At 38.1% G+C, this 23,655-nt stretch overlaps 1 protein-coding gene across 1 annotated transcript in view; it reads right to left on the bottom strand.

Annotated features, from left to right (window-relative positions):
- Positions 1 to 23,655, bottom strand: part of CHD9 (chromodomain helicase DNA binding protein 9) — a 78,115-nt gene that overhangs the window by 27,983 nt on the left and 26,477 nt on the right. Inside the window, 11 exon segments of the mRNA XM_042437350.1 lie at positions 155 to 331; positions 758 to 1,001; positions 1,716 to 1,837; positions 3,556 to 3,693; positions 4,604 to 4,690; positions 4,971 to 5,088; positions 5,858 to 5,913; positions 6,002 to 6,070; positions 6,533 to 6,679; positions 6,789 to 6,900; positions 14,510 to 14,847. Of these exon segments, the coding sequence (XP_042293284.1) occupies positions 155 to 331; positions 758 to 1,001; positions 1,716 to 1,837; positions 3,556 to 3,693; positions 4,604 to 4,690; positions 4,971 to 5,088; positions 5,858 to 5,913; positions 6,002 to 6,070; positions 6,533 to 6,679; positions 6,789 to 6,900; positions 14,510 to 14,847 (1,608 nt within the window).

Here is a 23,655-nt window from a genome sequence, read left to right as displayed (position 1 = left end):
AGCCACTCAGCGTGCAGATCAAATCTATAGTTTTGGGAAATGTTTTCTCTACATTATCACTTCAACCATCTAATTTCCTTTAATACCACATGAAATCACATCCCAAGAAAAGGAGTCATATCTCATTACTTCAGGAAACTGAACAGACACTCACAAGGTTCATAAGCTTCAGGCCCTCTAAAAGTTTGCAGTTTTTGTTCTTCAATCGATGTGCTTCATCAATAATAATACACCGCCATTCAATTGCATTGAGTTCTGGACAGCCACCAAGAATCATTTCAAAAGTGGTAATTATAGCCTTGAACTTGTATGTACCTCTAATGATTCGGCCCTAGAAGAGAGCGAATGAACATAACACTATTTGTCACAGTATTGAAAAACTATCACTTCTTGATTAGTTTCTGTAGGTGACAGTTATCTCACATAACTGGAAAGCTCCTTTGGGTGTGTGAGCATGACATGGATATGGTAAACACATAGATCAGCTCTTGAAAAGTAATATTTAAAAGCTGTAACATTACACCACACACACTGGAACAACATATAATGAATAACAAAGTGGAAACAAAACAAACAAACAAAAAAAAATCAAGAACAAAACACAGACACGTAACTATCTCCATATTAATATATAGGTTTTCAGATAAAGAATTCAGATAAAAAACATGCCACAAAAAGAATGGCTAACATCATGCATACAAATCAATTTATCCTGTTTGTAATAATTTATTACTTAAAATCCAGTATAGAAAGTTACCTGTGAGTCCCTGAAATACATCTCATATTGCTGTATCATCTGCCTACTAATCATGCTCCCATGATATACTACAACATTAAGATCAGTCCATGTGCGGAACTCTCTTTCCCAGTTGGCTATGGTGGAAAGTGGAGCTATGATCAGGAAGGGCCCTCTTATACCAGTCAGAAGAATTTCATAGAGGAATGTTATTGATTGGATGGTTTTGCCAAGACCCATTTCATCTGCTAAAATGCAGTTTTGCCTGGAAACACAAAAACCATTTGTTAGTAGGTCTACAAAGAGATATTAATTCATGATGACTTTCAATCATGAATCCTCCCCTGCCACTATGATTTTTTATTGGGCATCCAACAGAAGAGGCCTGTTTTCTCTGAAAAACTATTTCCTTGTAATCCTTCTTCCTTCATCATTACATATCACATTTAGTCTTAACCTTTGGTCCTCTAGATGTTTTGAACAGATTCCAGAAGCCCCAACCAGTATATCATATGATCAAGGATTCTCATACCTGAAGTCCAAAACATCTGGCTAGCCAAATGATAAGAACCACTCACATACTATACAGATCTGCTTTTTAAAAAATAACACAAAACAGCTAATATTAGACAGGGCATTTATACACATGATGTAATATGTTATTACATTAATTGGTTTATTCATTTCTTTTTCTATCACATTAGGCAATTGTAGCATCAAAACTATTTTGATCTGCTATGAACATAGGAAAAGTCATGGTGGAACAAATCAAAAGTCTATCTAGTCCAATACTCTGTTCGCACACCGGCCAACCAGATGCCTTGGGATGGCCCACAAACAATAGTGCAATCTTCCCATGCTGCTCATTATGCCCAAAACTGATATACAGAGGCACATTGCCTCTCATACAGGAGGAAATAAATATTCATCATGACTAACAATTGTGGACAGCTCCATCTTCTCAAAGCAGAGCACATACCTATTATACCAATTGAAGAGGAGCCAGTTGAGCCCTTCCAGCTGGTATTCCCTGAGTTGATTGCCATTTTTATACTCCCTGGATTGTTCTATCTTCTTCCATGAATTATGGGGCGGTCGTTCCTTAAAAATAAAATAAAAAATGAGAAACCTGCCACTTTTTCCATTCAAAGAAAGAAAGAGATGTGGGATTGGGGGGTGGCTGGAAGGAGGAGTTAGAAGAGTTGGTAGATGTCAGAGAAACTGTACCTTATTTTTTCACATACAAAAATAAGTATACAAATGCTAAATAAATTAGTTATGTACAAAATCTCACCATGAATGGACTAACTGATTAGTATATAAAATGTATTCCATTTATGTTAGGACAAAACAAAACTCTCTATTGCGTCTCTTCATCTGTTTTGCTTCTGGTGTTTTCCAGAATGATATCTAGCTGCTTTTTTATACACCATATAATCTTGAGTAACTGGGCAATTGTAAAATAAAGTAACTGCAGCATACAGATATATATATATATATTAGAATAGTATTCTATTCTATTCTATATTTAAAAAGAGAGATTTTGTTTTTACTTTCTAACTCACAGCCACTAACTCACAGCCACCGATTCTATAACTATAGTGCATACTCTTTCAGGAAATAGGTACATAGTTTTAGAGAGTGACGCTGAGGGACTTCAGTTCAGTGCTGATTCCCCATGCTGTTTAACATTCATATGAAGTTGGTAAGTGAGGTCAACACAAGTTTTAAAGTCTGCATACTGGAAATATCGGACTTGTAATGTGTGGGATACGTTCTAAAAAACCCTGAAGTGGAATCCCACAAAAGATAGTGACTATGTGGTTCCTAAGTTGAGCAACTGGGTAAGTGTCCTGACTTGGATGAGTATACACTTCTTCTGCCTAAATTGGGAGTGCTCTTTGATCCCTCTCTGGCACAGGAGGCTCAAGTATATTCTGTGACCCAGAGTGCCTTCTGCCAGCATCAGTTAGTTTATCAGCTACAGTGTTTCCAGTAGAAGGGTAACCTGACCAGAATACTGTAGTTCATGCAGTAGCAACTTCTTGTTCAGTTTAAGGTAAAGCACATGAAACTGCTCTTGAAGTTGACAGAGAAGCTGCAACTAGTGCAAAGTGTGTGATCTAGACTGTTAGGAGAAACACCATGTAGAAGTTACACCATATAAGATTTAAACCAACTGCACTGGGTGTCAATGCATTTTCTGGTCTGCATTAAGGTGTGAGTGACCATATATAAAACCTTAACCAGAGTGTGAATTGAATGTTTGAAAGAGAGTCTTTCTCTATATATATATGATCAAATACTGAGATCTCGTTGTCTATTTATGTCCCACCAGTGGAAGCAACACATTATGAGTAAACATAGGTGATGGCCTTATCTAACCTGGCACCCTAGCTGCATAATGCCACTCTCTCCCCTACTTGCTACTAACATCGGTATCATTTCAGTACCAAGTTAAAATAAAAACTTTAGGTCTCTGGTGATTGTAGACCCACATGGATTTCTGTTTCAGTATATGGTTTTAAATTCTTTTTGTTCAAATTTATTCTAATTGATTTATTTATTTTTAATTCAATTTTTAAAAATTGTCTAATACCACGTTCCTCTGCATGAAATCTTTGCATATGAGGCATGATATAATTACTTTAACAAATAAGATAAACAAGTAGTGTTTCCATCTTACACTGAATGGAAGAGTTGGTGTGAGTTATCACTCTGTGTTTCAGATGAGTCAAAACATACAATGGGAGGGAAGAAGACATATTTCCTGACTATTTCTTTCAAATATGTCATTAATTATCTGTATTTATCCTTACCAATCGCCTTGAATCGGGCCTTAAAGCTTGCAGTTGTTCAAACTCTTCTATTTTTCCTTGATCTACATCTTCTTTTAGCTCCCAAGTGCTGTCTTCATATGGCAGTGAGCACCACTTTACCAAGTAGTAAGTAACAGGCTGCAGTGGGAAAAGATACGTTATCAGACTTCCATTTAACTTAAAGAATTCTAAGATGTTATTATGTCAAACTGATGAGCCACACGTTCTCCACTCCTTGGATTATTTTTGTAATGGCTAAAATTAATAAGAACAGTTTATCCTTGTGTTCCAGTTTGAAATCAAACATATAAACAGTGCCTTCTAAATACCTAAGTTATGCCTTGTTTAAATAAATTTCAACTGCATTGTTTTGAACTTCTAATTCTCAAAATTTTTCTATACTCACAGTCAGCCAACATCTGTGGCTTTGACTTTTATGGCTTTGATTATTTGCAGATTTGATTAATGTGTTCTCTCTAGAAATCTCTAGGTTCTCAAGTGTGACTCCTCCAGATGTTGGCTATAGAGTTGTGCTGGAGGACTTAGAGCTTTCTAGAGAAAACAGTTCTCTAGGCATTTATAGGTCTTCCAGCATAATTCTATGGTCAACATCTGGCAGATGTTGGCATACAGTTGTGCTGCAGGACACAGATTCCTAGAGAGGTGTTCTCTCAGGTAAAAAAGAGTGGTTTATTATTTGCCAATTTCCCACTTTCACAGGGGTCCTCCACTCCTAAAACCAGCTAATGTCGAGGGCCCATTGCATTTACTTTCAGAGTCATCTGTGGCTGTCCTTTCCCCTTCTCCCTCATTTTACATTTGCCTTTAAACCTTTTAACATTTAGCTCTTTATCAAAACATATATTAAAAATTTTAATTATTTATCTACATTTTGCAAAATTCTGCTCTATTTTTTGCACTTCAGGGAAGTTTATAGTTTGAACAGACTGACAGACACAGGCAGGACCATGCAGTACTTTAAAGATACTTCACTGATCATGACATAATTGTGAAAATTGTGAATTACTTTTTTTAGTCAAATCCATACCTCTCCAGTGTCCTTATCTTCACAAAAGGAGACTTCTAACACCCGATCTACTTCAATATAATCAGGATTGAATGGTTCTTCCTCCATCTGAAATTGAAATTGAATATTCTTTTATAATATGTTTATAATTATTTAACTGAATGAGCCACCACTGTGGCAGGGATAAAACTGCTAAGAATTTTTTTTGTATTTAACTATTTTTAAAATCTAACAATTCATTGATACAATTTGACAGCTAAAATAAGAAGAAAACACACAGAGGCACACCCAGAACAAGATAGCATGCTGAAATATACGTAAGTGTTTTTATAAACAAAATATAGAATAACATAAGTAAAGTTTTGTTTTGTTTCTTACACATACTCACATCTGCAAAAAAATGGGCTCTCTGTGCTTGTCTCAGCTTGAAACGTTTGATTTTCTGCTGGATTCTTTTATCCTTTAGAAGCTGTTGTTCTGTAGCCCATTCACAGTGGAGGTAGGAGCTAAAAGTGCAGAACAATATGTTAGCATACTGCATCTAGCGTAAGTTTGTTATAAGTATTTTTTCACGTATTAAATGTGAAAATCATTAAATGTTTCTTTAGAGTATTTCTATCCCAATCTTCAACCAAAAAGCTTACAAATTCTAAACCTGACATCTCTCTGCCCTCAGATTTACAATCTAAATGAAATGCACAAGGAATGGAAGTCAGGAAGAAGACTAAGTCCAGTACATGTTGCCTGTTCTTTTCCTCCTCTGAGGCCATAGCAGTGGCTTCTTGTGATGGAGGGAGGGACAATGAAACCTTCAAATACAACTGCAGGTGAATGCTTGATATATTATGAGTTTAATTTGGAACCTTAAAATTAATCTTAGAATTAAACCAAAATGTCATGATGCCAAAATAAAAGCAGTACACTCTCATTTTAGAACTGAATGCTTCAGCAAACACATATATGCCAAAAAACAACTATGGCCCTGATTGAACAAGCAGGAGCCTAACTTATTTCCATTTGCTAATCACCTTTGCTGTATTATCGTATCTCTCCAGAAGATATCCAGAAACAATGCTATGTTGTATTAAAAGCTGCCTATCCACTTGGCAATATTAGTAATGAAGCCTTGCTGGTACTGCTGAAAGATTTCAATAAAAGCTCAACAGCATAAACAGATCACTCCCATGCAGCCCTTGAAACTGGGCTTAAGCCCGAAGAAACATCAGACTAGAAAATGTTCTGCAATTTAAATAGAAACTCAACTGTAATACTTACTAGTTTTTGTATTTAACAAAAAATTCCTCTGCTTCCACTGTCACTCCCCCAGAAATCTGAAAAGAGCAAGGGCACAGTATCCCATTAGAAGATTTACTTATTTACAATTTTGAACCAAATACCTAAATTTTTGTATTTACTCACTTCTTTCTTTACAATTCTGGAAGATAAAATTTTATCTACAATGGCTGCATCTTCTTCACTTGGATTCTCCTGTAGAAGAAGGGGAAACAAAGTAAATCCCATAAAAGCAATCTTAAACAGAGTTTGCTTGATAATGAGCTATCAGATAAATGAATAAGGAGACACGTATAAAAAAGAATAACAGCCCATCATGTTTATGAATTCTGTTTTGGTGAGGCTTATATGGAACATAGATTTGATGGATGTCAGCCCTTAGACCTCTCCATTTTTGGCGCTTGGATGATGACATATCAATAGGCTAGGTCACTGAGTCTAGGTACAGAAGTCATGTACTGGTCACATAAGTTCAGTACTAGAAATGATACGTCAGAAAGTCACAAATGTAGTGCCAGGTAACACCACCACACAACACAGATGGCCATTTAACGGCAAATGATCTGCAACTGTGCACCTGTAATTGCCTTTTCTTAGGCTGGCTGCAGAGAACACAGAACTGCAAGAGGTAAAGTCTTTAAAAACAACTTTGCTTACCACAAATAACTGTAAAGGCTGTTCAGCAGGCAAAGGAGCAGAACTCTTTTTAAATTTTGCAGATGCTTTGGCTTCTTCTTCAAATTGTTTTCCTTCACCTTCTTCTGCATACTTCTTCCTTTTAATTTGTCGATTGGATCTTCTTTTCTAAAATGGAAGGGCATATAACTGCAAAGCTTTGTTGTGTGACAGGAATACACTGTGGTGAAGAACCAACATCTTTAGCAAGTTTTCTAAAAATGAAAGTTTTAGATACCTGAGAGGTCTCATCTTTGAATGACTGCTGAGTAGGCTGCTTAACTTCAGACATTTCATCTGAAGACTCGTTTTTTCTCTTTTGCTTTTTACCCAGAGTAATTATAAGCTTGCTGTTTGGAAACAAAAGACAACATTATGCCTGTGCATAAAAGCTGAGGTTTCTTGTCTACACTATTGTAATATTAAAAGGTAAAGTATTTCAACATTTCCTCCTAATCTTGCTGTGGTGTTGGACAAAAACATAAGGTTACAGTTCCTGCTCTGGGAATATGGTTTATGTTTATTATGCTTTATTAAATAACAGACAACTATAGGACAATATCTACAGATGTGCCTGGAAGAATCTGACACGTGAAATACAGTGGGCCCTTCCCTTATGTAGGGGATTCGATACGTTTCCCCCCATGTAAGGGGAATTCCATGTATGCTTGTGCCCCATTGCAAGCAATGGGCTGCATGCTCATGGAAATGGTGTGACACGCATGCCACGGGCGCGCGCACATCATATGGTTAATTGCTGCATGGCTTCAGCGTAAGCTTGAAGCTGCGTATGGTGCGCCCACATATGGCGCGGGCACACTGTACCACTTATAGATATATAAAAATTGTTATATACACACTGTATGCTCTCAGTTTTTATACATGGCCCACATCAAGCATGCCCATACAATTTTCAAGTTGACAGTCTGGAAATTCAAATCAAGAAATACAGAAACCATTTCATCAGTAACCACTAATAATGACTACAGAATTATAAGGGAAATTATATTCTTAATGCAACACTGCTAATTATTTCTGAGTTTATGTTCAAAGGGTTACAGAAAAAGGAGAAATATTAATATCATTCCATCTGGTTTTAATCAGAGGGCTGCAAATACATATAATTTTCCATATTTAGAATCTGACAAGTGCTGGTTTCAATGCAATCTCAAAATAATCACAATGCGATTACAATCAAACCTAAATTCAGACAGAGATGTCCTTAGATGAACACTTTACATAATGTAGATTTGATAATTATATACTATGCAGCAGTGAGAGAATTGCTTTCGAGCAGCATTTGCTGTCACTTCACAACTCCCTTCCCTGAAGCTCTGGCCTTGTTCATATGCAATTATTACATGTCAAAAAACAGTAAACGCAACTGGCCCCTGGAAGATAATTATGAGTAGTGATGGGGGCTGACTGAACTCATTTTAGCTGTATCATACTTAAAGATATGACTAGGTAAATTTCTAATATTGGTGATGTACCCATTCAACGATGTACAAATATTGCGTAATACTACAATTAAGCAGCAATTTATTGAGCTTGCAAAATTTAGCAGCAAATATCAAATCTTATTTGTAGATGTAACATGTAAAAGTTACAGAACAGTACCGTTTTTGTACAAGTTCTGATCATGGAAGATTTAAAGACAGACCCTTATGTTTACTAATACAAAATGACACTACTTGTTTGTTCTCCTCAAAGAAAACGTCACAGCAAATGCGGAAGAAGGAGAGCACCCAATTTTTCATGCAGGTGCTGTGATGAAAATGCAATACTGGCACTGAGATGCTACATACAAGTGGGCTGGTGATCTCCAATTTCTAAATGTTTTCATCTCCTGAAACATTACCATTATATTGTAGAGACACCTTGTAGCACCTTAGAGACTAACTGAAAGAAAGAAGTTGACAGCTTTAAAAGCATCTGAGGAAGGAGACTGAAGTCTACGAAAGCTGAAGCTGCCAACTTCTTTCAGTTAGCCTCAAAGGTGTGAAAAGATCTCTCTACATACTGATCCCACAGACTAACATAACTGTATCTTGGAAAATTACTATGTGGGGCTGCAGCTATATAAAAAAATATATGATAAGTTTCACAGGGGTCAGTAAATATAAAGTGATCCTTGTTGTTTCAAGTACAGAGGCAACATCATAGTTGAAGGTATTGTTTCACAGTAGAATTTTACACTTCGGTTACTTTGCTCTATATGTATAAGGCACAAGCCAAACTTATGTGCACATTAGTATTTTGACCCAAAGCCCATGAAGCTTTAGTGACAACCTATGGACATTTGATTCAATGGCAAAGGCCCAGATGGAAAGCGATATTATAGCACCTTTGAAACTAATTGAGAGAAAAGTTCCTCAAGTCTCTCCTCATAAGGCATGGTTTCCAGACCCTTCACCATTCTGGTTGCCCTCCTCTGGACATGCTTCCAGTTTGTCAACAACCCTTGTGTCCAGTTCTGGGCATCTCAATTCAAAAAGGATGTTGACAAGCTGGAGCATGTCTAAAGGAAGGCAATTAAAATTGTGAAGGTCTGGAAGAGACCTTCATTTTGGCTGCCCTCCTCTAGACACACCGCCGCTTGTCAACATCTTGAATTGTGGTGCCCAGTACTGGACACAGTATTCCAGGTGAAGTCGGATCAAAGCTGAATAAAACGGCACCATTGCTTCCCTCGATCTAGACACTATACTTCTATTGATACAGCCTAGAATTGTATTAGCTTTTCTAGCTGCCACATCACATTGCAGACTCATGTTCAGTTTGTGGTCCACTAAGACTCCTAGATCTCTTTCACATGCACTGCTGTCTAGCCAGGTGTCACCCATTTTATATCTGTGCATTTCATTTTTACGGCCCAAGTGTAGTAACCTACATTTCTCCCTGTTAGAATTCATTTTATTAGTTGTGGCCCAGATTTTTAATCTGTTAAATTTATATTGAATTCTGATACTGTCTTCTGGGGTATTGGCTACCCCTTCCTAACTTGATGCCATCTGCAGATTTCATAAGTATGCCCCCAATTCTGTCATCCAAGTCATTGATAAAGATTTTGAATAGCACTGGGCCCAGAGCAGAACCCTGTGGCAACTTACTAGTCACTTCTCTCCAGGATGAAGAGGAGCCATCAGTGAGCACCCTTTGGGTTCAGTCAGGTAACCAATTACAAATCCATGTAACAGTTGTATTGTCTAACCCAAATTTTACTAGCTTTTTTGCAAGAATATCATGATGGACCTTGTCAAAGGCTAAATCTAGTTACGACTAAATTGCAAATACAATAATCAACAGTAAAACCAAGAAGCTTATTAAGTATTAAGATCTGCTAATGCTTGATTATACAAGTTAAGTTTTTAACAGGTGCCCAAGTATCAATAAGGTGGGTGTCTGTTCTGTGTAATGGCTCCCTTTTCCTATTTGCATCACCAGAGCAACACCACTCAAATGCTGCTTTTCAATGCAACTCTATACTAAACAGAGTCATCTGTGGGTGGCTGTAATAAAGAATCATCACTTTTGAATGTCAACTCATTTTAAAAAATAAATGACAAGCCAGGAAACCCACTACAATAGCTTTAGATGCCTAGTCTTTGTTATCAGTGAACTTTAAGGCTTACTATAGTAAAATATTTGTTCTATATATTATTAGTCAATGAAGCCCATGGCAAAGTACACAGTTGCCAGCTCTGAGCAAAAGCAGCAGGAAATTTAATTAGATCCATGATGGGCACCATCACAAATGTCTTGAAGAAAATTGTTTTTTAATGCTACCAACTTACTACTGTAAAATCAGAGCTTTCCCTCAACATTAGCAAAATTAAGGTGCTTTTGTAGCCATCAAGATTTAGGTCCTAGATACCAGGTGTAGCATGTTAACCATATGAATTTTGGTCTCCTTCAAACACACAATGGCTAGCTTTGCACATATGCAAACAAATGTCAAATCGGGGGAAAATCCTAAACAAACTGATATACTTTCCTGCTGTGTCATTAGATGAAAGAGTAAACTCATGTAATACAAAAGTGAAAGAATCCTCCCATTCTGGGAAAAAGAGACATTGAGATATTACCAAAGAATTCCAGGATACTGCCATCACATTCTGCAGATTAAATCAGTATTGTGTGTAGAGATTTTTAAAGAACTAGCTGTTATGAGGGAAACATCCAAACAGCATAATGACTGTATCCTCACACAAGTTTTACATTTCTGTTTAACCTCCGATGAAGTTTGGCAAGAGCTACATCCAAACATTTATCCATAACCAGGCAAGGTCTCTCAAAAACAAGCAAAACTTTGTACACCATTGCTTCCAAGTATTGATTCACAAAACTATTAACATACATATGTTTCAAACACACATATACAACATTCCTTCTGCTACATGTGTATAATCCAACAGCAGAAAGCAATTCACATTAATATAAATTCCATGAAATGCATCAGCTGACAAAGTGAACGCACTGACACTCATCTCAAGATACTGTACATCTGAGCAACTGATATCCCTAGATCTTCTGTACCTTCTTCTCTTTTACAAGAAAGAAAGAAAGAAAGAAAGAAAGGGAATTGCCCCTTATTCATCACACTACAGCTGCTGCAGCCAGACGGCTCTGGCAGGCCTCCATATTGCATATGATTCATCTTGCCAACTGTATGACTCATAATTCTGAAATGCACCTGAAGGTCATGTAGTCGAAAACTATGAATGCTTCAAATAGGCTATCCCTACGTGGCAACATAAAAGCACAAGTGTGCATAGGATGTTGTGCATGACAAGCCCACTTTGTTACCATTGCTCTGTTCAGTCAGTCTGCTTTAGCCACACCACACACAGCAAAGCCTTTTTCTGAGGCGAAGATGAAAAGGATGATGCTAATGATGCTATAAGTCATCAGAGAGGTTTTAAAAAAACAACCTGCGTATGCATTGTAGAGGTTAAAAGTGTAAGTGTTAAAATCTAACTTATTACATGGATTCACTATGCGGCCACCGACAAGCCAGTAATGGAGATAACACTGGTGATATGATGACCCTGTTTAAATATTTGAAGGGATGTCATATTAAGGATGGAGCAAGCTTGTTTTCTGCTGCTCCAGAGTCTAGGACCCAGAACAGTGGATGCAAGCCTCAACATTAGGAGGAACTTCCTAACAGTAATGGCTGTTCAACAGTGGAACACACCCCTTCCTCAGAATGTAGTGGAATCTCCTTCCTTGGAGGTCTTTAAACAGAGGCTTGATGGCCATCTATCGGGGATGCTTTGATTGAGAGTTCCTGCATGGCAGAATGGGGTTGGACTGGATGGTCCTTGTGGTCTCTTCCAACTCTACGATTCTATGACTATCTTACAGTGTTATTAAGAATTAGTATGTACAGAGATCTTGTAACACCTCTGAGACTAACTGAAATAAAGAAGTTGGCAGCATGAGCTTACACAGAATTCAGTCTACTTTCTCAGATGCATTTAGTCTGTTTTTAGGAATGTTGAAATCAAAGTGCCTTAGAGCTCAATTCAATGCCAGCCACTGATTTCAAGAGGCTTACATGTAATGGTCACACTACTACTGAGTTCAAAACTGATATATAAAGAAACTATGGGGGAGTAATTGTGGCACATATTCCTCCACAATATCAACTGTTATGATAACTATAGGAAGAAAATTATGGAGGGATTAATATAGTATCGGTGTTACACCCCCCCCCCAAAAAAAAAAAAGATTTGGAAGACCAGTTCTCATTTCTGTTAAGATCTCTGGCAAGTAAGGTTACGACTTGGGTTTTTCCTCAGAAAAACAGATTTGCCTATTACTTGCATCACCCAAGAAGCCTTAATTCAGAGCCCAGGCCTTGGCTACCTTCTATTCTTATTTAGCAGGTTCATTCTTGCTCTGTTTAAACATCCATTTTGTACGGTCACACTTACATTGTGTTACTTCAAAGACCTACTTCTGTTTGTGTACTGTCCTGCTTCTCGTCCAACTTGGATTCCCACTGGCTTCCTCATACATCTTACTCTTGTATCCCTTTTCAGCACTGCTAACCTCCCTAGAAATGAGTTTCTGCTTGGATAAAGCTCCCTAATGGCACTGTAACTACTCATTCCAAGGATTTATGTAGAAGCCTCATTTCCCTCTGAAGCACTGCTAAGACGTTTGAGAGAGATGTCAAAAGCACCCCACCATTTGGTTCTTAAAAGGCTATGTACCTGCAGTCACTCCAGAAAAAGTATATACCCTCAAAATAGCAATAAGCAGTAAACCAAAGGAATAACAAACTGTTTAGAAATTTGCACCAGCAATACAAAATGAGCCATAAAAGACAGTATGTATCTGTTATACATTCGAATGGTCTAGACAGAACAACCTTCCTCAGTGTTTTTACCCTGGAGGAAATCTTGAAATAATTTTCAAGTCTCAGGGACACGAATACAATTTATTCTATCTATGGCTCAAATTACCACCCACCAATTACAGTTTCCCATGGAACCCCTAACAACTTTTCACAGAACTCTATGATTCCAAGGTATCCTGGTTAAGAGTCCCTGATCAAAAAGGCACAGCTTAAATCAAAAAGCAGTATTGCTACAATGAAAAATAATACGAAAAGTAGCAAGCAGAAGCTATTAAAAATGCTTGAAAATTATGCATTAGCAAAAATATTACTGTACATCGAACAAAGCTTTACTGCTTATGTCAATATACCATCATTACATCTCGGTTTAAGAAGTTAAACTTCATTCACAGACCAACACAGCATTCTATCTTATATATGACTTAAGCCAGTCTCTAACTGGTTTTCACTAAACTGGGTTTAGTGAAAAAAGTTGCCATTAACTGGCCGTGCGGCAATAAGGAGATTTTCAAAGTATAGGAAATTTAAAGTCCGTAGTTTTTTGTGGGTTTTTCAGGCTAGGTGGCCATGTTCTAGAAGATTTTCTTCCTGACGTTTCGCCAGCATCTGTGGCTGGCATCTTCAGAGATGCATCTCCACAGATGCTGGCGAAACGTCAGGAAGAAAATCTTCTAGAACATGGTCACATAGCCTGAAAAAACCACAAAAAACTATGGATGCCGGCCATAAAAGCCTTCGACTTCAAATTTAAAGTCCATTTCAGCTCAACAGGGACCCCTCTTTTGCAATCCAGTATGTCTCCATTCCAGTGAAGTCACAGGACTCTTTCTCCCCTCCCCTCCTGTTTGGTTTGTAACATCTTGCCTGATGGAGAAGCCCATGGAGCTTTGAAAGCTTGTAAGTGCATTTTGGTTGGCCAATAAAGGTATCACTGATGGAATATATATATATATATATATATATATATATATATATAAAATCATCCCATGATTACTGAAGAGGCTCAGCCCACTGCAGAGGGAAGTCCTCCCAGGTGGGGTTTTTTTTTCACCCTCTTAATACTTTTGCAAACTTCAGGATTCCCACAAGCATGTTGCCTCATTTCTCACTGGCCCCATTTTAGCTGCAATCCTCCAACAACTTACTGACTTAAAAATATCATAAAGCCTGGAATTTTTGTTTTATCAATACTGCATCCTGGAATTAAGGTACTAAATGTTAAATATTATTGATAACTTGATTCGTACTGAAATTTCAAAAGCAAAGATGTTATTTTAGTGATTCAAACATGTTTTATGGTAATTTAATTGTTCCTATGACTTTCTGCATTCATTAATGCCAAATAACAGCACAGCAAAGGTTGGGCTGCAGATATAAGCAACACAACATTTTTACAGTTTAATAACTTTCTGATCCTTTACAAACTAATTCCTTACTCTTGGTAACTCTTCCAATTGCTCTTTGAATGCAATCTTAAGCATGTTTTCTTGGATGTAAAGCACAATGAAATCAATGGGAGCTATTCCCATATACGTATGGTTATGGACCGAGTGTTAAACTACCATAAAATACCATGTTAGCCTGCTTACCCAATTTTTGCTCGTTCTTTAGTTTTGGAAGATGAGCTAGTTTTGGGCTTTTTGCTTTCTTTGTCTTTTGGTTTGGATTTAACTTTTCTGCCCTTCTTTTCTTCTCTTCCTTCTGCTGACACACTTGGGAAGTTTTCCGGACTCATTACTCGTGGAATGTTTCTCTCCCCTCTCTCTTTTGCTTTTGCTATTGCCTCGGATATTATGCGATTGGCTTTCTCCTGCTTGCTTTCAGATTCCACTTTTTTTTTCTGTTTCTTCTCAGACACAGCTTTCACCTGGGTATTCTGTAACTTAGTATATGTCCCAGAGCCATCTGTTTTCTTGGTGGAAGGAGGCTGCAAGAGAACAGATTATTTGTCTTAGACCAGAACACAACCATATACTGAAGCTTTATAGTGTACACCTATACAGGGTTTACCAAGACCTAGGTTCCAATATATTCATTGGCAATTACTCTCAAATATGCACAAATATGACTTCACCCATGCAACACAATCCTATGCATATTCACTCAGATGTTAGTAGCCCAACTGTATTCTATGGGGCTTACACCTACCTATGTGTTTAACACTGCAGTTAGGGAGGGAGGATGCAGAAGATTGGTGAATCATCTGCCATTTCCAAAGCCCTGCAGACTCCTATCAGCCAGTAGATGGGGGAGGTTATCTTTCCATATTTCTTTTCATGCTCTCTCTCACACCCTTGATTTCACTTTTAACAAGAAGAAAAATATGTGTTCCAGCTTCAGGCTGATACTAGCAAAGGGAGGAATAAACCTGGGATCTCTTGGAGAAGTCAAGGGGAACTTGATCCAGAAGATCTAATCAGCTGCAAGCCCTTCCCTTGGAATGTCCCATTTTAGGGCCTGTTACTGGTGGAGACACCAGTCACAACAGAACTACATCCACACAGCTTTCTATTGATATATTGGGGCCACCAAGACAGACATGTTTGCCTGCTATCACAGCTCAACTAGAGAAAGGCATCTGCATCCCATCCTGATCCACTCCAGTTACCAGATCTGGGTATTAGGATTACTTGGGTCACACAGACTGATAGTAAATGCATATATACAAATGCAGTAAAATGAAATGTTGACATACTATCCCAAATTTATACAGAAAGTAATATAAAAATACTGGGTAACACTGTAACACAAAATAACAGGTCAAACTTTTCTATGGATTTTTCTTGACAGCAAATATTTAGAAAAATTTGATGGAATAATACCTTTTACATAACCAAAATTATTTTACGTTAGGCTGAGTCCTTGCTTGTGTAATGAAAAGATGGGAAGGGAAACAGACACCTCAATGGGATTTTTCCCCCTTTATTTTTTAAAAAATCTAACTTACATTAAGAGGCAGCAGTTCACTTTTGTATTTGTAAAGTAGTGATAGCAAAAAAATGTGTCATTTGAAGTTATACATATAATCTTAACGCTGAAGAAAATTGTACGTTTGAAAAATGTTTATTATAAAGATCCTCTGCTGTATGATTTTCATGGTTTGAAATGTCTGAAGCCCTGTATAAAGGGGAGGATAGATATATATTGCCCATTAACTTAGCAGCTGTGTCTGGGGAGGGTCTTGTTTCTAGGCTTCAAGTACTGATGTGGGTGGGCCACAACATTACTCCTACTCCATCTGCATTTAACCACATTCTCCATTTTACTTTTAGCCTTATTCAGGCTTGTATTTTCTGTTCTATTTTGCTCCTCTTATAAATGGTTTTATACTCTCAGGCCGACTCACCCTTTATCACGTTACATAAAAATGTGTGTGTTTTTTTAAAATATACAATTTCTTAAGACTAGTCTCATGATCGCATCTCTCTTGTTTCAAAATGCTATGGCTCAAATGTTTTGTTTTTTTTAAATGCCAAGGGAAAACACAATCCTTTTAAATAACCATCTCTATGAACATTGGAAAGACAGATCCACATTCATTTATCAACCTTGAAAAGCAAAGACACCGAACCCATGTGCTGAACGGCAAATTATACCAACTTACATAACATAAAAGTTAACGTCATAACATAATCTGCACATAAAGCATTGTTTTAATGTTGGACGCAAGATATGTAAGTAGAATGGGCTTTCAGAGGAAAAGGAAAGCCTGCTATGCTAAAAATAATCTCAATTAATTACCAAAAAATTCTTCTGTTTAGAATTTCTGTTTAGATCACAGGAAACGGTTAAACAGTTCCTTTGTTTGGTTGTTTTTTCCCAAAGGCAGACTGAAATTCTTGATTCGAACACAAGCAATTCTAGCAGCCTCTCTCAGATCTCATGGAGAACAGTCTTTTTTTTTTTTACAAACACACACACAATGTAAGGAATGGAAAGAATTTCCTATCCAAACAGACCAGAAAAAGAAAGAAAAAGGAGGGGGGGAACAGATAACAATTCTGTAATGTTCTCACCCATAAATGTGCCTCTGACTACAGCATGGGGGAGAGCCAGGAATTTCCAAACCCATTTTCAGGCCAAATCCAGTTCGCTTCCCTAGATACATTTTTCTATATGTGCCTCATCAAAGCTTAACAGCAAAGGCTGCAGCACCAAGAAGAAAGCAGTGCTTGTGATAGCCAAGGAAAATGCCACCTCAAGGCCTGCGGGCTACAACCAAATCACCAAGACTCGAGAAAACAGCAACAAGCTCAAGATGGCGATACAGCACCCGTAGCAGCAGCCAGTAATAAGGAAGGTTATTCAATCCCATTAGCCTTTTAGCCCAAAGAACCCCTCCTCCTCCCACTCATTCAAGCTTTCACTTACCCTTCCTCTTGGCCTCTTCACTGAAGACATTTTTGGCATCAGACAAAGGCTCGCCCTCTGGTTTTTTCACCAGCCGAGGTAGTGCTCAAGAGGAAACCATTGAAAGAAGGTTGCTAAATGGCCTGTTTAGCAAGCCAAAAAGCCAGGGTAGACACAAGTACACATTGTGATTTACCAACATATTCCTCCCTTGGCAAGCATGAGCCTCCTGTTTATCTACTGCACGGGAGAAAAACAGTGTCAACCTCCACCGAAAGGTAAAAATTGCAACAACGGCTGTAAGCAGATAGCCAGATTCCGGCGAAACACAGAAAGAAATGAATGCACAAAGCATCAAAATGCATCAGCATGAATATTAGAGATGTCGTTAAAAATACTGACTCCTTCTGCGGAAGTAGGCCAGCAGATGGTGCTACCAGTTATTATTCCATTAGACTCTGCAATTTAACCCTCAATGGACTGCTCTTCTCTTATATGTGGTACAGGACTTAACTCTTACGCTTCCATCTCCGGCAGCTGAAATAATACTTTCATGCACAGAATGCTGGAGTTTACATGCCAAACACCAACAAATGTTCATTTAAAATACTTCTCCGCACTACTGCTAGACACATAAAACAAGACTCTCCTGAGACTCAAAAACTCAAGGACTGTGTACGGTTCGTTGCTTAGATATTTGGTTTCACAAAGTACAGTATAGCTTTCCTTTTTCAGAAAGGGAATACAGTACAACCAGCATTTTAGGTTAGGACTGCCATCGCTTTGTTCAGAAGCTATTTTGCACCAAGATATTTTAATGTTTGTCATATGTTTTAAAACTGTATTATTTTTTCCTTCATCCTTGACCTATTGTCCTGCCTAAGACCTTCTTCACCAAAAATCCATATTATCTTCATCAGAAAATGTTAAATGCTATATTTATATAATACAAACAAGATCAACTTTAATGCTTATAAAGGGGGGAGGGAATCAGACAGATGTCAGAAAAGGAACCACAACTTAAAAGTTACTTTTAAAAATGTAGTAACCTAAATAAAGCTCAAGTTTTTAATACATTGGTTCATTCATTCCGATGAAATTTAAATCTGTTTTGGAAATGGATATGATAGCATAGGACTGGACTGCATTGCTGGCTTGTAGCAAATAAGTACAACTTTGCTAGAATTTGTGGAGAACTGGTGGAAAACCAGTTAGGTAGGGGCCTAAATACCCTAAACATCCTGTTTGATCTTGGAAGCTAAGCAAGGTCAACCCTGGTTAGTGTTTTGATGGGAGACCATCAACAAATACCAGGTGCTACAGATTGTATTTCGGAGGAAAGTACTAGCAAAACTCCCTCTTAGTATTCATTGCCTAAGAAAACACTATGATATCCATGGGGTTTCCAAAAGCCAACAGACAATTTGAAGGCACATATACACACAGAGACCTATGTTTTCCAAAGTTCTGTCAAGGGCTGTTTTCCTTGACTTGGGAGAAAGAAGATGAGACAACAAGAGGTGGATAACATATGTGACAAATCTGAAGTCATTATGATTCTATGAGTACAATGAAATTGCTTAGTAAATCAATGAGGCACAGAGCATTTAAAAACTAATACAAACTTGCAAGGCAGTCTGTGGACAAGGTTACTAGCAATGTAGTCCTACACATACAAGTTGAACTAAAATCAATGGAACTTACTCTTTGTAGCTTTAGGAATATAGCCTAAGGATTCAATGGCATTTGGATGCACACACATCACAGAGTCTTTTTCGTGCTGATGTTGTCTCAGGTAGACACATGCTGCAGTTGCCTTGCTCATTTTTACTTGCTTCTAGCCCAAGTCAACAGCCTCAATAGATCTGGATGGGTCTATACATTATCTAATGTACTTGCAATTTTAAAACCTTTTTTATTTCTATGGAAGTAAGTGTCCAGAACTCTCACTTGCAAATGCACAAATAAAGGCAGGGAGGGTTCTATTCAACTGTTCACTAAGACTGCATCTGCACTGCAGAAATAATCCAGTTTGACACCACTTTAACTGTCATGGCTCAATGCTATGGAAGTGAGCGAACTGTAGTTTGTTTTAGCACCAGGGCTCTCTGACAGAGAAGGCTAAACATCTCACAAAACTACCATCCCCACAATTCTATAGCTTTGAGTCACGACAGTTAAAGTCATGTCAAACTGGATTAGTTGTGCAGTGCGGATACAGTCTAAGGATACTTTCTCCCACTTTTTGCCATTCTATCAAAAGTACTACGAAAACTGACAAAGCAGTGGGCCATATATTCTAAACTAGTCCCAACTAGAGCCAACCCACTGAATCAATGGAATTTACAGTAAATACCGACTTACCAGTCAGCAACTGATTCAATGGGTCTACTTTAACTGGGACTAGCCTTTGGATTTAGACCCTATACTATTGAGTACAATTTATTTATGTATTTATGTGCAGATATTTTGTTTATTTAACATTAAATTATTTTAAATGCTAAGGCATCTGACCGCTAATTTCTGGCTGTTCTGCAGTGATTCCCTGACCACTTAGCCCCCTCACCATAACATTTATTCTGCTACAAACCTGGCTGGTTTCCATCTCCAATTAAAAAGAGGTGCAATGCAGCCTTAAGCATTTTTAGCGGATGCAACTTCTTTTTTTTTTTGAAAAAAGATTCCATTGCAGTCATGGGGCAGAATGCGCTTTAGCAGTGCCCACCGATGATCTTTATTTAGAGATCAACAACTCCCCCCCCCGAAATTTTTCCAGATAAATAGTGGGCAAATTTGTAGTGTCTATCCTTCAGAACATTAAAAAACCAAGGTTTAAAATAAAAATAAAAACCCCGCTTCCAGTTTTGTTATGTTTGTTGTTTCATTTTGGTTTGGCTGGTTGGATGTCAGTTTCAGGGCAGACAATAATCTGTCTCCAGTGTGCAAAACAATTGCTACTGGAAGCTTTCAGGAGCAGAAAGAAAGCACTTTTTGGTCTTGACTTTTTCCATTGTGTTTCCAAGAGCACCCAAGGGCTATAAAAATAGCCTTAGGGGCCACACCTCATACAACCTTGTTCTACGGCTATCAGTAGTTTTTGATACTTGTAAATTCAGCAACTAGGTTAGACAGTAATTGGAGGTACTCCATATTGTTCTGTTACTATTTCACATCTATTTTAAGAAATTAGATGTTGCTATTATCTATTGTTTTTAATGTTCTCTCTGAGTGTAAATTAAATAATAATAATAATAATAATAATAATAATAATAAGTTTATTTATATCCCGCTTTTCCAATTTTGATCAAAGCGGCAAGGCAAGATTTATATATACTGTGTGTGTGTGTATGCTTCTTGGATTGTAAACCGCTTTAGGGACTTAATGAATCAAGGTATTAAGATCATATCTCCCTAATAAGAACAGTGTGCAGTGGCAGCCAATTGCTTTCAGGCCCCATTTCCAGGTGTTGACTTCATATTGCCAAAACGGTTTGGGGCCGGGATATCTAAGGAAATCTCTTTCTTGTTATGAATGTGACTTGGTCTTTAGGAAAGGTCCTCTAGGGAATAAAATTACCTCTGGGGATTCACTTGATGAACACAAGGCTGAAGCCTTTCTCCTCTACTGTTTCCACATTGTGAACTATATGACCTTCAGAGCTATGATCAGTTCCCATTTCCATTTCTTTTAAGAGTGATGTGAAGACGCTTTGGTCTTTTAAACTGTTTTGTTGTTTACTGGTTATGATAATTTTAATGGCTTTAAGTATGTTTAATGTTTTAAAGGTTTTATAATCTAAATTGGAGCCAGTGTGGTGTAGTGGTTTACATGTTGGACTGTGCCTATGGCAATCAGGGCTCAAATCCTTGCTCAGCCATGGAAACCATCTGGGTGACCCTGGGCAAGTCATACACTCTCAGCCTCAGAAGACGGTAAAGACAAATCCTCTCTGAATAAATATGGCCAAGAAAACCCCATGATAGGATAAGTCTTTGGGTTGCCATAAATCAGAAATTACTTGAAGGCATACAACAACAAATTGCCTTCCTTCTTTTCAACTTAACCAGTGGTCCCCAAACTGTATCCTTTAAGAGATGTTGGACTTCAACCCCCAGAAGCCTCAGCCATGTTGGCCAATAATGTGGGATTCTGGGAGCTGAAGTCCAAAATCCCTTAAAGAGCACAGTTTGGGGATCACTGAACTAAACAGAGGCTGGATGGCCATATGTCGAGGATGCTTTGATTGTGAGTTCCTGCATGGCAGGGGAGTTGCACTGGATGGCCCTTGGGGTCTCTTCCAACGCTATGATTCTATGAACTTGAAATAATATTGTTTGACAGTCACCCTGAACATTTTTTCTAGTGGAAAAGTGAGATATAATCATACTAGTGATAGTGATGATGATAGTAACAATATAAGTAACATTATAGCTATACTGAAACAAAATGTTCAAAACCAGTACACCTTTGTTTATTTATGGATAGCTCCGTTACTTATGTGGACATCTGGATTGATATCCCATTCAGTTTTAGTGCAGCAGCATGCATTAATCAACCAAATCAGCTCACACATGCCTCTTGATACAGGATGGTTGTAATTACAACTGCTTCTTTCCTCAATGTCTGGCTCTGTGGCTTCTTTAGAATCAAGGCAATTTGAGCAAGATGGCTTGGGAGACTGCCTGTGACTTTTTGACGAATGATTTCTTGACTTACCACTCTCACACCCTCTAGGCTCTGAAGATCCCACATAGCTAAATGCTGAGGAAAGAAGCATGCTGGTTACAGATAGCCTGTGTTAAGATGGTAGCATGAGTGGAGTGACAGGAGTTGCCTACCACCATGCATTCCCATGTCATTCATTGCTACTCTTCCATTTATGTAAAGGTAAAGGTCTCCCCTCGATATGAATGTCTAGTCGTAACTAATCATAAAGGGGCAGTGCTCACCTCCGTTACTAAGCCGAAGAGCCAGCGTTGTCCAAAGGTGACTCCGGTGGTCATGTGGCCAGCATAACTACACCAAACACTGTTACCTTCCCACCAAAATGGTACCTATTTATCTACTTGCATTTGCATGCTTTCCAACTCCTAGGTTGGCAGAAGCTGGGCACCCCAGCATGCGGCACCTGGGCCTCGGACTGCCAACCTTCCAACCTTCAGACAGTCAAAAGTGACATTTTAACCTCTAAGCCAATGGTCTCATTTATGTAGAGAGGTAGATATCCTTACATGAATGGTAAGAAAGTCAAACTGCTTACAGAACAATCTGTTCTGACAGTGGTTTGCCCCTATATGATCCTGACCTTAAGCCTCAGCTTTCTATACTAATATTAAGCATAGAATTAAGCTCAAGGCAACACAAATCCTAATCAAATAAATCACAATCATGTCAAATACAAATAATTAAATATAGTGGATGCTTCATATTGATAGGATAGCAATCTGTGGATTTTTTGCCTGCACATTATCATGCATCATATTATTCAATGCTGGCACATGCACACTGACATGGAACGAATGCAGGAGGACTGTTACTTCAGAGGCACCAATCTGGACACTACTGGAGATGGGATGCTGGACAACATGGTTATTTGATGCAGCAGAACATTCATGATACAATGAATCTACAAGAAAGGATTACTATAAGAACCATGGTGAAATACACCCAAGCTCATTCCTTTCTCTCATATTTTCCAGGCCTCTGCTCTGGATAAAAATCTCACGGCTGTACAACAAGGAAAAACAACTAAATCTAGAACAAGAAGACAGTCTTACAGGCTATTATCCATCCACCCACATTCTCTGGGCTTATTATTCCTAATGGTGAATTAGGTTCTCTTGGATTCAGAGCCACTCATTCATTTTCAAGTGGTAGTTAAAGCAAAAAGCACATGGTATTCTCTTTTCCTAACAGTATGTTGTATCCATATCCAAAGAATAAATGCTTTTATAATCACTATCACAGACTAGCATAATGCAGTTTTATGAGAGGCTAGCGCCTAAACACCCTAAATGCACCAGATCCCATCTGATCTTGGAAACTAAACAAGGTCAGTCCTGGTTAGTACTTGGATCAGAGACTGCCAACAAATACCAGGTGGCATAGACTGTATTTCAGAGGAAGGAGCTGGCAAAACCACCTCTCAGTTTTCCATGTATAAGAAAATACTACAAAATTCATGGGGGCACCATAAGACAACAATCAACTTGAAGCCACACACACAGTGTGCAGATCTACAGCTTCCTATTTTTCAACTGGGGTAGGATGTCACAGAAACAGAACCTGTTTAGGGGTACTAATTACTCTTTGGAAAATGGTTATAGACTTTGAACACCTTCACAAGACCCTCTCCCATATAAGCCCACCTGCTTTTTAGAGCAT

The sequence above is a fragment of the Sceloporus undulatus genome, chromosome 8 (assembly GCF_019175285.1).
Source record: "Sceloporus undulatus isolate JIND9_A2432 ecotype Alabama chromosome 8, SceUnd_v1.1, whole genome shotgun sequence".
In the NCBI taxonomy this organism is placed as follows: Eukaryota; Metazoa; Chordata; class Lepidosauria; order Squamata; family Phrynosomatidae; genus Sceloporus; species Sceloporus undulatus.
The sequence above is the reverse complement of the archived record's forward strand: the minus strand, read 5'-3'. Positions and strand labels throughout refer to the sequence as shown.